General features: G+C 33.9%; 1 protein-coding gene across 2 annotated transcripts in view; it reads left to right on the top strand.

Moving 5' to 3' along the window:
• MTX2 (metaxin 2) overlaps window positions 1–12570 on the top strand; it is a 66915-nt gene extending 54345 nt beyond the window's left edge. Inside the window, exons 6-10 of one of the 2 annotated variants that reach the window (XM_060016544.1) lie at window positions 875–967; window positions 1475–1513; window positions 1899–2024; window positions 3243–3319; window positions 11186–12570. In XM_060016544.1, the coding sequence (XP_059872527.1) occupies window positions 875–967; window positions 1475–1513; window positions 1899–2024; window positions 3243–3319; window positions 11186–11360 (510 nt within the window). In that variant the 3' untranslated portion in view covers window positions 11361–12570. The remainder of the gene's footprint in view (window positions 1–874; window positions 968–1474; window positions 1514–1898; window positions 2025–3242; window positions 3320–11185) is intronic. The other variant, XM_060016545.1, reaches the window with a different exon arrangement.
• Window positions 12571–13100: the final 530 nt, after the last annotated feature.

The following is a 13100-nucleotide window of genomic DNA, read 5'->3' as shown; positions in this document are numbered from 1 at the left end:
ACCTCCATTAACATTTTGGGGAACATGCTTCCAGAATTTTTTTTTGCATATGTAGAAAAATACAGGTCATACTATTATGTATTATTTCGCAACCTGCCTTTTAAAATCATAAGTGTGTTTTGAAATTCTTCCATTTAATGACTATAGATATATGTCATCCTTTTAAATTGTTGTATAATATTCTATCATATGGATGTATTATGATTTATTTAAGTCTTTATTGATGGACACTGAAATTGTTGCCAATTTTCTGCTGTTATTGAGTGCTAATACAAATATTCTTGTACGTACACCTTTGTACACTCGTTAAGTTATTTCCTTAGGATAAATTCCTAAGAGTGATAATACAGTGTTATAGGGTATGCATTTTAAAAATCTTACAACTAAAGCTTATACTATTTTATGCATCTACTCATTACTATACTGTATTAGAATTTAAAAATTAGTGTCTATTTCCCTATCCTTTACTAATAACATTTAAGAAAATCTTTGACCACTTTGTAAGTAACACATGTCAATCTTTGGAATTTGTTTTATTACTAAAAAGGTTAGTCTCTGAAAAAAAACAAGGTTTACTGACCATCGCTCTTTTCTTCTTTTGTGAAATAATTAATTTTGTCTCTTGAAAGATACATTTTTATAATGACAAGTAAATACTTCTTATTAATATTTTGTAGTGATATTAATATTTTGTAGTGATAGCAAAGTATTATTTTTTCACATAAAATAATTATGTTTTAGGGGGCATTTTGGAAATGAATCCATTGGACATTTACAGTAAAACATTGATGGTGTATTACTTGGTAGTAAGATAACTGAAAGTTTTTGTATATTTAATATGATGCTCTTTTAAAGTTTTTTAAATTCCCTTTAGGGCCATTCTCTTAGTGATGGGCTGGATGAAGTCCAAAAAGCAGAAATGAAAGCCTACATGGAATTAGTCAACAATATGCTGTTGACTGCAGAGGTATAATAGAAGATAATAGGCCTTGAAAATAAGCTTTTTCTCTCATAAAAGATCATCTTTTTTATGGGTTATGTTAAAGTTACTGAAAAATAGGAAAACATTCAAGCCACTTCTTGGGCTAGTGTCGTTACCCAAATTATTTGATCATTATCATTGAACAAGTTGCCTGATATTATCATTTCTAGTTTTTCTGTTTGTAAACAGGAGTGACTCTTGCCCACTCATTATTTTATTTTGGTCTTGTGAAATTCACTTAAATGGTATCTGTAAAATACTTTAATGGCATTTAGAGATGTATTCTATGAATAAGAAATATTTTTATAGGTACCACCATTAAGTTTAATAATTCTGTATAGCAACATTAGCCAAGAAAAAACAAAAACAACCCTCACATATGTGACTTTTATGACGTTGGCTTATAAAAAATTACCCTGGCAAGAAGTAACTTTCTTTATCCATTTTCTCTTTGATACTTTAAAGTTTTGGTGACTGTTTTTTTTTTCCTAGTTGTATCTTCAGTGGTGTGATGAAGCTACTGTAGGGGAGGTGAGTGGTTCTGCAACATTTATCTTAATTAAAATTTAATGAAAAAACACTTTTGCTCAGAATCATAGGTCCCTGCTCATAAATGAAACATTGTGGTTTATACCATTAGTGATATAGTTTTTCACTTTAATTTTGCTTGCACATACATTTTAAGGAAGCTGTGTGTCATTGTTTGATATAACTGGTTGCAGAGTATGTGAAAGTTTATATATTTTTAAAGAGAATGGTTTAAAATTTTAATTTTTAGATTGCAAGCTATGTTTTGTTTTATTTTTTCAGATTGCTCTGTTTGTGGTCTCTGGAAATATATTTCCCTTAGAATTTTATTTGTGAAAACAGGCTATGTCTTTAGAATCATATTTTTAACATAATCTTTTTGCTTTAGATCACTCATGCTAGGTATGGATCTCCTTACCCTTGGCCTCTGAATCATATTTTGGCCTATCAGAAACAGTGGGAAGTCAAACGTAAGATGAAAGCTATTGGATGGGGTAACAAGACTCTGGACCAGGTCAGTTCAGATTGAAGTTGGTAAAACCCTCAACTTTAATACATAAAGAAAAAAGATTTTTAATTGTTGGTCCTTTAAAAAAAATCCCAGGGGACTTCCTGGCGGTCTAGTGGTTAAGACTCTGCGCTTCCAATGCAGGGGGTGCCAGTTCCATCCCAGGTCGGGGAGCTAAGATCCCACATGCTGCGCGGCGCAGCCAAAAAAACCCACAAACTCTCAACATAATAAAAAAAATTAACAAAACATTTGCTCTTATTTTCTCTGACATGAAGTACTTTTTTGTTTTATAAAAATCACACATGCTTATTGTAAAACAAATTATGTAATACCGAAAACTTCAAAAACGGAATAAAAGTTGGCTGGAATCCTACCATCTAGAAATTGCCACTGTTAACTATATGGAGAACATTCTTCTAGGTGTCTCTTAATAACATTTTCTTTAAATGGGGTCATAGTATAACTGCCACTCTATAGCCTAATTTTTTTTATCCATTCAGCAATACATTGTGGACATTTTTTTATGCCAATAAATATAGATCTGCAGCATCAGGGCTTAAAAAGAAAAACCCAACCCTGTTAGATGCAGTGCTTAATATACCTGCTTTTCTTTGGTCTTAAATTTACTGAAGTAGCAAAATTATAAAAATATATATCTTGTCAAGGTCATGAGTTTGAGCATCATTAAGCTAATTAATGTCTCATTTTCAAGGATACCCCTAGTCCTAGTCAGCCAACTCATTGATGTGTGCCGTTGGCCACAAGGGGGATTGGGTAAATGAAGAGGAATGGAGTAAATAAAATCTATTTCCACTAGTGGGAAAACAATTCAAATGATTTTTACTCATGGTAGGTCAGCAGTGTCATCTTTATGAAGCAGATTTTTTAATATATGTGAAGTCATTTGATTATATGGATTCAGGAAAACATTTTTGTAGGGAGTAGAATTTTGAGATAAAAACTTTCTTGATCATAATCCTTATAAGTAACTTAAATGTACTTGTATTTAAAGGAAATTTGCTTTCAAATTTTCTTCCGGTTTCTTGTATAGAAATTATTACGTATGTTCTCTATGTGGTCTATAGTCTGATTTAAATATACTAAAAATGGTTACCTAAATTTATATTTTTATTATAAACTATGATACATATTAAGTTTTAGACACATTTTATTGCTTTGCTAATTTAAATATTTTTCTCTGGGGTCTGTTGCTTGTGTTAGGTCTTAGAAGATGTAGACCAGTGCTGTCAAGCTCTTTCTCAAAGACTGGGAACACAACCGTATTTCTTCAATAAGCAGTAAGAATTTATTCTTTTTAGTTAGTTTCTTTTCTGTATTATTATTTTATCATACATGTCGTATCAAACATTTTATCATAGAGGAATTGTTTTATCAAGAAATATTTACGAAAAGATTTAGTTATATTAAAGTTCATTTTTGCATTCATTAACCATTTAATTTCTTGGGTGTCAGGCATAGCACTAGCTTCTGGGAGACCAAGATTTCTAAAATGCAGTGCTAGCTATTAAGAATTTTCTCCTGAGGGTAGACAATGTAAACCAGTCATTATTGTATGATATGATAGAGGTTCTACTAGAGGTAGTTCAAGGTGTTTTGTATGGAACTATGACATGTTAACAAAATCTGAGCTTGCAAACTACTATTAAAATGTGAAGTGTAGCCATACTTGTCTGTAAAGGATGATACCCTGAGGACTAGAAAAGTGAATAAAACTAAACTGTAAACAATATTGTTGGATGGACAAGCATTATGATGAACTTTTCTTTTAAAATTTAATGAAAATATTTGTAAAGCATAGAAATAATTGTGAAGGATATAGATTAAATATATGTATGTGTATATATGTAAATTGAGTAATTCATGTTTTATTAAGACAGAATTTTTCTGTAATTTGGAAAATAATATCTAACATAGGCAAAGAATGAATTTTCCTTTTTTTTTTTAAAGTTACAATTTTAGTATATCAGAATCAGCTATCCTGTGATCCAGTTTAAGATGGGTTTAAATTAGCATTTTAACCTCATTGGTTTGCTTAGAATTCTAATCTTTTCTTGGCTTTTTAATAAAAATCTCTTGACTTTTAGATTGATAATTTTTTTTTAATTTTTTTAATTTTTTATTTTTTGGGGTACACGGGCCTCTCACTGCTGTGGCCTCTCCCGTTGCGGAGCACAGGCTCTGGACGCGCGGACTCAGCGGCCATGGCTCACGGGCCCAGCCGCTCCGCGGCATGTGGGATCTTCCCGGACCGGGGCACAAACCCGTGTCCCCTGCATCGGCAGGTGGACTCTCAACCACTGCGCCACCAGGGAAGCCCTAGATTGATAATTTTTAAAAAGGTTTATTTGTTATTATTTACATCTTCATAGGCATTCATCTATAGCTATATCAAACATCTTTTGGTAGAGATGTTAATATTTGTAGCAAAAATGGCTATGGTGATAGCTTGGAAATATTAAAGTTATATTAATGTATGTGCTATACAACTGATATTAAAATAAAATTGGGCTCTGTTGATCTTTGAAGCAGAAAGGTCATAGAGTTCAAACCATGAAATCCTGGTAGGTAAAGTTTCTACAGCTATGTTCTTATTTCTAGTGATGTTTGCTATGCTGATTCTAGTTGTTTCGTCTCTAATACAAAAGAAAGATATCAAAATGTTAGTATTATGTAGTCCCCTTTCTTTCTGATATAGGAATTCTTAGGAGCTGAAAAGCTCAGAAGGGGTGCATTTTATTGTTTGAAGTGCATCACTCTGTTTTAGGAGTTAGTTTTGTTATGCACCCTGTCTCCATGGGAAGCCAGGATAATAGATCTAACTTATTTTTCTCCTCATTGAAACTCAGTGTCAAAGAGTTAGTAACCAGGTATCATTTGGCATGTGATTCAGTGGAAATATCAAGAAATATTTTTCTTCATAAGGGTATAATTATTATTATTTTTAACAACCTTATTGGAGTATAATTGTTTTACAATGGTGTGTTAGTTTCTGCTTTATAACAAAGTGAATCAGCTATACATATATCCCCATATCTCCTCGCTATTGCATCTCCCTCGCATCTTCCCTATCCCACCCCTCTAGGTGGTCACAAAGCACCGAGCTATTTTACACTACCAAATGTAAAATAGATAGCTAGTAGGAAGCAGCTGCATAGCCCAGGGAGATCAGCTCAGGTATAATTATTTTTAAACTTGTAATGAAAAATTCAAAATTTAGAATAGGTACAAAAACAATTGAGAAACTGTTTAACTGGTATTAAGATGTAGGTTTTTGAAATAATTTTACCTTATATGAGACTTAGATAAACATTTTTATGATTGAAGTATAGAATAGTTTTAATTTTTAGTTTTAATTTTTAGTTTTAATTGTTTAATATTAAAATTTATTTCCCTGTGTATCCTCTCCTTACCCTCTAAAATTAGAATCAGCTTTTTTTCTAGCTTACCTACTAGACATGTTGAGAGGCCTCATGAAAGAAACTCAGTAGCTTTACTTGATGTGAGAAAGGGAAAGATAGTTGAGGGAGATCTTGCAGCAAAAATAGTAATTGGGAAAAGAGGACGAAGAAGCTAAATGGTGGAAAGGAAAAAGGAAAGCGAATTTGAAAAAAATTAGAAATAATACAAAGTAGATACTAACAATTGTCCTTTTTATCTTTCATAATATATAGTTGGTAGCTTTTAAATATTTAAATCATATTTCTAAAATGCAGCTCAAACAAAATCTGTGTTATCTGTTGTATCTGTGATCTTGCTGATGTGATATCTGTTAACACACCTGCACAAAGACTGGGTAATTTATTCCCTTTCACCTGGTGAGTGGATTTGGAATAAAAAACCAGAACTGTTCTTGAAGTGATATTTTCATGTTACCTTTTTAATAAAGGGGAAGAAGAAGAAAAAAATAATTTTTCTAAATGTAATCAGAATAGAAAGAGTTAATACTACTCCAAAGCATTTATAAGCTCCTTGAGGGTTTGTGTTTTCCAAACAAAACCTATTAGAGGAAGCTCAGTAAATGTTGGTTAAGACTAGATTAAATTGAATGAGAAATTGGAAAAGGAGTTAGGTTTGAAAAAGAAAAAATACTGCTATTAACCATTAAGTAAATGGTAAAATTTGAAAATATACCTTCATATACTGATAGGAAATATACCTATTTGAAAAAGGTTTGAAAAAGAAAAAATACTGCTATTAACCATTAAGTAAATGGTAAAATTTGAAAATATACCTCCATATACTGATAGGAAAGTATTTTGAAGAAATGATGCAAAAATTATACTTGGGAACCTTAAGAAAAATTTCAGGGGGTAATGGGATTTCATTGAAGTTTATTCAATTGAGAAATCACTAGTTAAGAAAATTAAGGGGAAATTGCTTAAAAATATCCAAAAGCAAAATATAGCAAAGTTGATGGCAAGGGGCTTGATTTACAAATTTGAATGATAGTCCTAAAGATCAGTGATTGATACATAAAGAAAGGATATGTAGATTATTTCTGTTAGTATGAAGAAATGACAAGTTAATAGTATAATGGGAAAGAAAAATTGGGGAACATTCAGACAAAATTAATGTTTTTGAAACTAGACTGTGAAACGTATCAGAAAGAGAGAAATATGGAACCACAATAATTGAAGAAAAAGATAAGTACAAAAAAATTTTTAGTGGGAAAGGTTAGGAAAACATTCGCATTTTATGGTACTGTTTTTATTTTGATATTCAAATGAAAGAATAGTAGATAATCGGTGGATGTTAGCTGAACCTGTTGTGGCAACGATTTTACAATATATTTATGTAAATCAAACCATCATGTTGTACACCTTAAACTTATACAGTGATGTATGTTAATTATTTGCCAATAAAACTGGAAAAAAAAGAATAGTAGGTAACCAACAGAAATGTGGAAAGAATGATAATGCAAGATGAGAAGGCAACAATGTGAAAGTTGTTGAAGGTCTTAGGAGGAGAGTTGCTATCTATATCCAAATTACAATCTACAAACTACTTAGTAAGCAGAAGGGTGGAAATGTTATGTTTTCTCTCCATATTGTATAGAAAAGGTAATTAAAACTGGAGGTACATGAAATCTTGGCTTGATTAAACAATTCAGTGGAAGTATTGGCTAAAGTGTAATTCTTTGTCCTCGTCTCTCATAGGAGTTGCAAATATTTTTCTGAGCTTATTGCTTTTTTTAAAAGTCAGGTTTATCGTGGCATAATTTACAAAAAGTAAAATTGACGCTTTTATGTGTATAGTTCTGTGAGTTTTAGCAGTGGTATACAGTTGTGTCCCCATTACCACAGTGTACTTTTTTTTTTTTTTTAAATATATTTTTGGCTGTGTTGGGTCTTTGTTGCTGCGCACAGGCTTTCTCTAGTTGGGGCGATCAGGGGGCTACTCTTTGTTGCGGTGCGTGGGCTTCTCATTGCAGTGGTTTCTCGTTGTGGAGCACGGGCTCTAGGCGCGTGGGCTTCAGTAGTTGTGGCACGCGGGCTCAGTAGTTGTGCCTCATGGGCTCTAGAGCGCAGGCTCAGTAGTTCTGGCTCATGGGCTTAGTTGCTCCGCGGCATGTGGGATCCTCCCGGACCAGGGCTCGAACCCGTGTCCCCTGCATTGGCAGGCGGATTCTTAACCACTGCGCCACCAGGGAAGCCCACAGTGTACTTTTTAAAAAGAAAGAATTGTGGGAATTGATAACATATATGTCAGAGTCAACTAATATAAGTAGTTGCTGAAATTTGTAAGGATTACAAAAAATATGCATTAAGTTATGTGTGTGTTTTGTTTGATTTAGTATAGTGTATTCTGCTTCCTGTTAGATGTTCTAAAAGTAATTTGTCACGAAGTTGCTATCTTTAGGTAACATCAGATCAGTTTTTGTATGCTCATTACCCTACATAATTCAGCACCTTTTGAGTTATGTGGATGTATATTTGAAGCAAATAATATTTTGACCACTTCAGGGGTACTTCTAGACTACTCTGGTTTGAACATACCTTCATTCCTGAGCTCATTCAGAGCCTTCCCTTATTGATAAAAGATGCCCATCTACCCTACTGGAAGTTGCATCAGAGAATATATTCACCTTTTCTTAGGCTCTTGTACAAGAAGCAGAGGGTAGTTAATCCTAAATAAGGATTAGGAAAATAAATCCTAAATTGGTAAGATACACGTTTTAAGAAATATGTTTAGGGATCTGGAAGAGTTGGTGTTTATATTACTTCTCACAAAGTGCCTCAGCTCAATATTTATCCACCTTCTACATCCTTGGTTTTTCTCAGGTATCCATTTGTTATTGATTCTTCATCTGTAATGCTAGGATCATGGTGCTATTAAGTCCCAGGACACTTGTGAGTTTTTAAAACTATCCTATTGACTACCCTCTTAAACATGGCCATAAATTGCACATTTGACTTTGATTAATACTTCATGAATGTGTCAAAAGAGGGAAGGCTTTGGAAGAATGTGAATAACTACTATTGAAAAATTAAATATCCTATACAACTTAGGCAGGATGCTTTCTTTCTCTTTCGTGTATTCATTCAGCAAATAACCATTCAGTTCCTTAGATACTTTGCTAAGAACTGGGGTTATAAAGATATATGCAGTGTTATCTTTAGAGAACTTAGAGTATAATGGGGGAAACATTAAGTAAACAGTTATAGTATGGTATGAGAAGTACTTCACCTTTTTATCGATTCATTAAACAAATTTATTGAGAACCTACTTTGGGCCAGGCATTGTTGCAGGTGTTGGGGACACAGCAGGAAACAAGTAGACTATGTCCTGGTAGAAAGAGATAGACAGTTAATTAAAAACAAATATTAGATAGTTTTAAGTGCCATATAGAGAATTAAAATAGAATCACATCACAATAAGCGGCTATATGTCCACTTTAGTTTGAGTGGTCAGGGGACGCTGACCACTCAAACTAAGATGTGATATTTAAGTTGTATTCTGAAAAACAAGGAGGAGCCAGCAGTATGAAGTCAAGGGCAGGGTGTTCCAGGCAGCAGGAATAGTTGGGTCAAGGCCCTAAGATTGGCTAGAGTTTATGTTCAAATGGAAGAAGCAAAACCATTTATGGTTGTGTGTAGAGAATGGTAGGAGATGAGGCTGAAGAGGTAAACAGGAGCCAGATCTTCTAAGATTTGTATGTTTTGGATAAGGAGTTTGGCATGTTAGTGTAAGTGGAGTGGAAATTCATTCCAATGTTTTATGCTTGGAGGAGATATAGATAAGTGGTGGCATTCAGGACATATTTTGGTGGTTGTGTCTCACCAGGCTTGCTAATGGATATGGGAGGGTAAGAGAAAGAGAGGACTGAAGAGTAACTCAGATTTTTAGCTTGAACAGGTGGTGGGTAGTGGTGACTTTTATTTTGGGAAGATGAGGGGACAAGCAGGTTTGGGATGCTTATTCAGCATTCAAGTGGAATTGTTATATAGGCCTTTGAAAGTATGATTCTGGACTTCAGGGGAGAGATTCAGATTGGAGATAAATATTTTAGGAATTAGTGGCATGAAGAGATACAAAGCCATGCAACTATTAAAAGAAGTCAGTCATCAGTGGCGATCAAGGCCACATAGCTAGTAAGTGACAGAATTAGGATTTGACGGACCCCCAAATCTGTTTTGCCAAACCAGATTACTGCAACATATTTTTACAGTTTAGGTCGACTAATATGTTTTCTCAGTAACTTTTTCACTGTAGGGCTGACAGCAATAATTAGTTCATAATAATGATGGTATTTTCTCCTTTTGTAATATTGTACTAGTACAGTACAATGAGGGGGCTCAGGGTGCTGACCCTTTGCTGCAGCTGAAAATCCATGTATAACTTTACAGTCAGACCTCTGCATCTGTGGTTCTACATCTGCAGATTCAGTCAACCCTGGATTGTGTAGTATTGTAGTACGTATTTATTGAAAAAAAACCTGCGTGTAAGTGGACCTTCACAGTTCAAACCAGTATTTTTTAAAAATTAATTAATTAATTAATTATTGGCTGCGTTGGGTCTTTGTCGCTACGCACGGGCTTTCTCTAGTTGCAGCGAGTGGGGGCTACTCTTTGTTGCAGTGCGTGGGCTTCTCATTGCAGTGGCTTCTCTTGCTGCGGAGCACGGGCTCAGTAGTTGTGGCTCAGGGCTCTAGAGCACAGGCTCAGAGAGGTGTGGTGCATGGGCTTAGTTGTGGCACACGGGCTTAGTTGCTCCGCGGCATGTGAGATCCTCCCAGACAAGGGCTCGAACCCTTGTCCCCTGCATTGGCAGGTGGATTCTTAACCGCTGCGCCACCAGGGAAGCCCTCAAACCAGTGTTGTTCAAGGGTCTACTGTAAATATTTTAATGTAATATAGATTGGTGATGTCCCATTTATAGACCGTTAGTAGCAAGGTAGATAAATTTCATCTTTTTGTTAGTAATATATAATTAAAGGGAAAGAAAACATAGAAAAAATTTTGTTGAAGCCATTCTTACATCTCCTTCAGAAATCTAAGTTTACTTTTAAAATGGTAAAATTAAAATTAAATCATGTTGTAATATGATGATCAGGTAATCAGGTATCATTCTGTTTTCCTAGCACCACAGTGAAATTCTCTGCTTTGACAGCATTTTGGTTATGCATCTACAAAAGCACTTACTAAATTGTGTTGTGGTAATTTATGTTTTGTGTCCATGTCTTAGAATATCTTTCTTGCTTTTATATCTTTAGCATCTGGCATAGTTCCTGGCACACTGGAGACCTGTTGTATATATTTAGTGAATAAATTAATGAATAAAATGAATATGATCATTTACACCAATATTATTATTATTTTAAGGTTACACACTATATAATTCCATTTGTGTGACATTCTTTTTTCTTTTACACCAATATTATTTTAACACATTTAAATGATGCTATTTAAAAAAGCAAGTCACACAACTAGCAAATCGTAGTTTAAAAGATCTTTTTTCTTTCATATCTTATAACAGAAACTCCAATAAAATAGAATAAATTCTATCAAGTTGGGGTAGGATTTATTGCTTACATGACTTTTTTTCTTCTAAATAGATGAATAAAGTGTTTAAAAAAATAGTATATAGTCTACCATACAAGTTAAACACTGTTCATGTTACTCTCATTTCTGCTTTTGTCTTAGGCCTACTGAACTAGATGCACTGGTATTTGGCCATCTGTACACCATTCTTACCACACAGTTGACCAATGATGAACTTTCTGAGAAGGTGAAAAACTATAGCAACCTCCTTGCTTTCTGTAGAAGAATCGAACAACACTATTTTGGTAAAGTCAGCTCATCCATCAGATTGTCTTAGAGTTATGTGTTAATTTAGTTATTATTTTTAAAAAGTTTGACTTTTGAAATATATGTTACTTGAATGATGTAATAGATAATAGTATCAGAATTTTACAACCAAAAATACTGCTTTTCACAACCTCAAAACAAATTACGTAATGTATCGTATACGTGTACCTTATACTGCTATTTGTGTATACATTAAAATAATTTTGAATGATTTCATTTGATATGTTGTACTCTATATCTTGAAATTTTTGGTTTCTTTGACACATGTATGCATATAAAAATAAAGCTCAAACAACTGTGTGGCCGGTGTATTTACTTTCTTTCCATCTTTCTGAAAGCTACTCTCTGAGCTTTATACATGGAATAAACAGTGTCTTTTCTAAGGCAATAATTTGTATTCCATACTTCCAAGATTACTTTGTAGATGTAATGCATGGTAAACCTGGTCACGGGAAGAATGTTCTTAACGGTGAGCACTTAGAAAATGCGCATGATTACAAAGTGATTAAATCCTGGAACAGATTACCATTTAAGAGCATTTTTCTTATCTAAACTTTATTGAACTTAAAAACATTTTATCAGAGCAGCTATTATTTACATTTGATAAAGGGATAAGTTTCAAGGACCTTATTTTTTTGAAACTTCTTTTTGGAGAAAATAATATTTTAATAATGCTGTTTTATTCCTTTTGTGGAGAAGGGAGGATAGATTTCACAGAAGTATCAATTTATACGTAAGCATAAAAGATTATATGCTGTATTTCTTTCAGTTTTTCTAGTATTTTATGTAAAGCCAGAGATGCTATAAAAGAGTCAGATGTACAAATAATTTCTTGAAAATGTCTAGAATAGTAGTACTTCTATATTCCTTTTTATGTACCAGACATTTTAACTCATTTAATCCTTACAAAAACTATGAAGGTTATTATTCCCAGTTCACAGAAGAGGAAATGGAGACACAAAATGGGTAATACCTTGCCCAAGGTCATAGAGTTAGTAAGTGGTAGAGTTGGAATTCAAACCTAGGCGTCTGGCATCTGTTTGGCTTTTAAAGAAAACTACATTTTTTTTTTTAAGATTATAGATTTATACCTTATAAGGGATGTATTAGGTTCTCCTTAGCCCAAGTCCCACATAAACTTTGGGTGCTCCCTTTTGACTATGGTGCTATTTATTATTTTCCTGAACTAATTTTGTAATTTGTTTTATTATTAAAATAAAAATTTCCAAGTTATCTGTGCTTTTGTACAATTTTTATGACAGTTTTTTTTGGTATGTATTTTTGTATGCTTGTTTTATACTGAATGATGCTCTTTTAATAATGCCATAGGGCTTCCCTGGTGGCACAGTGGTTGAGAGTCCACCTGCCGGTTCAGGGGACGCGGGTTCGTGTCCCGGTCCGGGAAGATCCCACATGCCGCGGAGTGGCTGGGCCCGTGAGCCATGGCCGCTGAGCCTGCGCGTCTGGAGCCTGTGCTCCTCAATGGGAGAGGTCACGACAGTGAGAGGCCCGCGTACCGCAAAAGAAAAAAAAAAATAATAATGCCATAACGTTCATTTCATAGAACAAGTACCTTCTGTACTCAGTATATAAAATCTAGACTTTTTTCTTCGAGCTTTTTGGATATAAAGATATTACAACAACATGGGCTCTGATATTTTAATCTTAATCATTACAACTGGCTGGCTGTATTATCTTAATATGAGAAACTTTGGCAGACAATGGTTGTTTATTCCAAGTTGAGATATTT

This window comes from Delphinus delphis, chromosome 7 (assembly GCF_949987515.2).
Source record: "Delphinus delphis chromosome 7, mDelDel1.2, whole genome shotgun sequence".
Classification (NCBI taxonomy): Eukaryota; Metazoa; Chordata; class Mammalia; order Artiodactyla; family Delphinidae; genus Delphinus; species Delphinus delphis.
The sequence above is the reverse complement of the archived record's forward strand: the minus strand, read 5'-3'. Positions and strand labels throughout refer to the sequence as shown.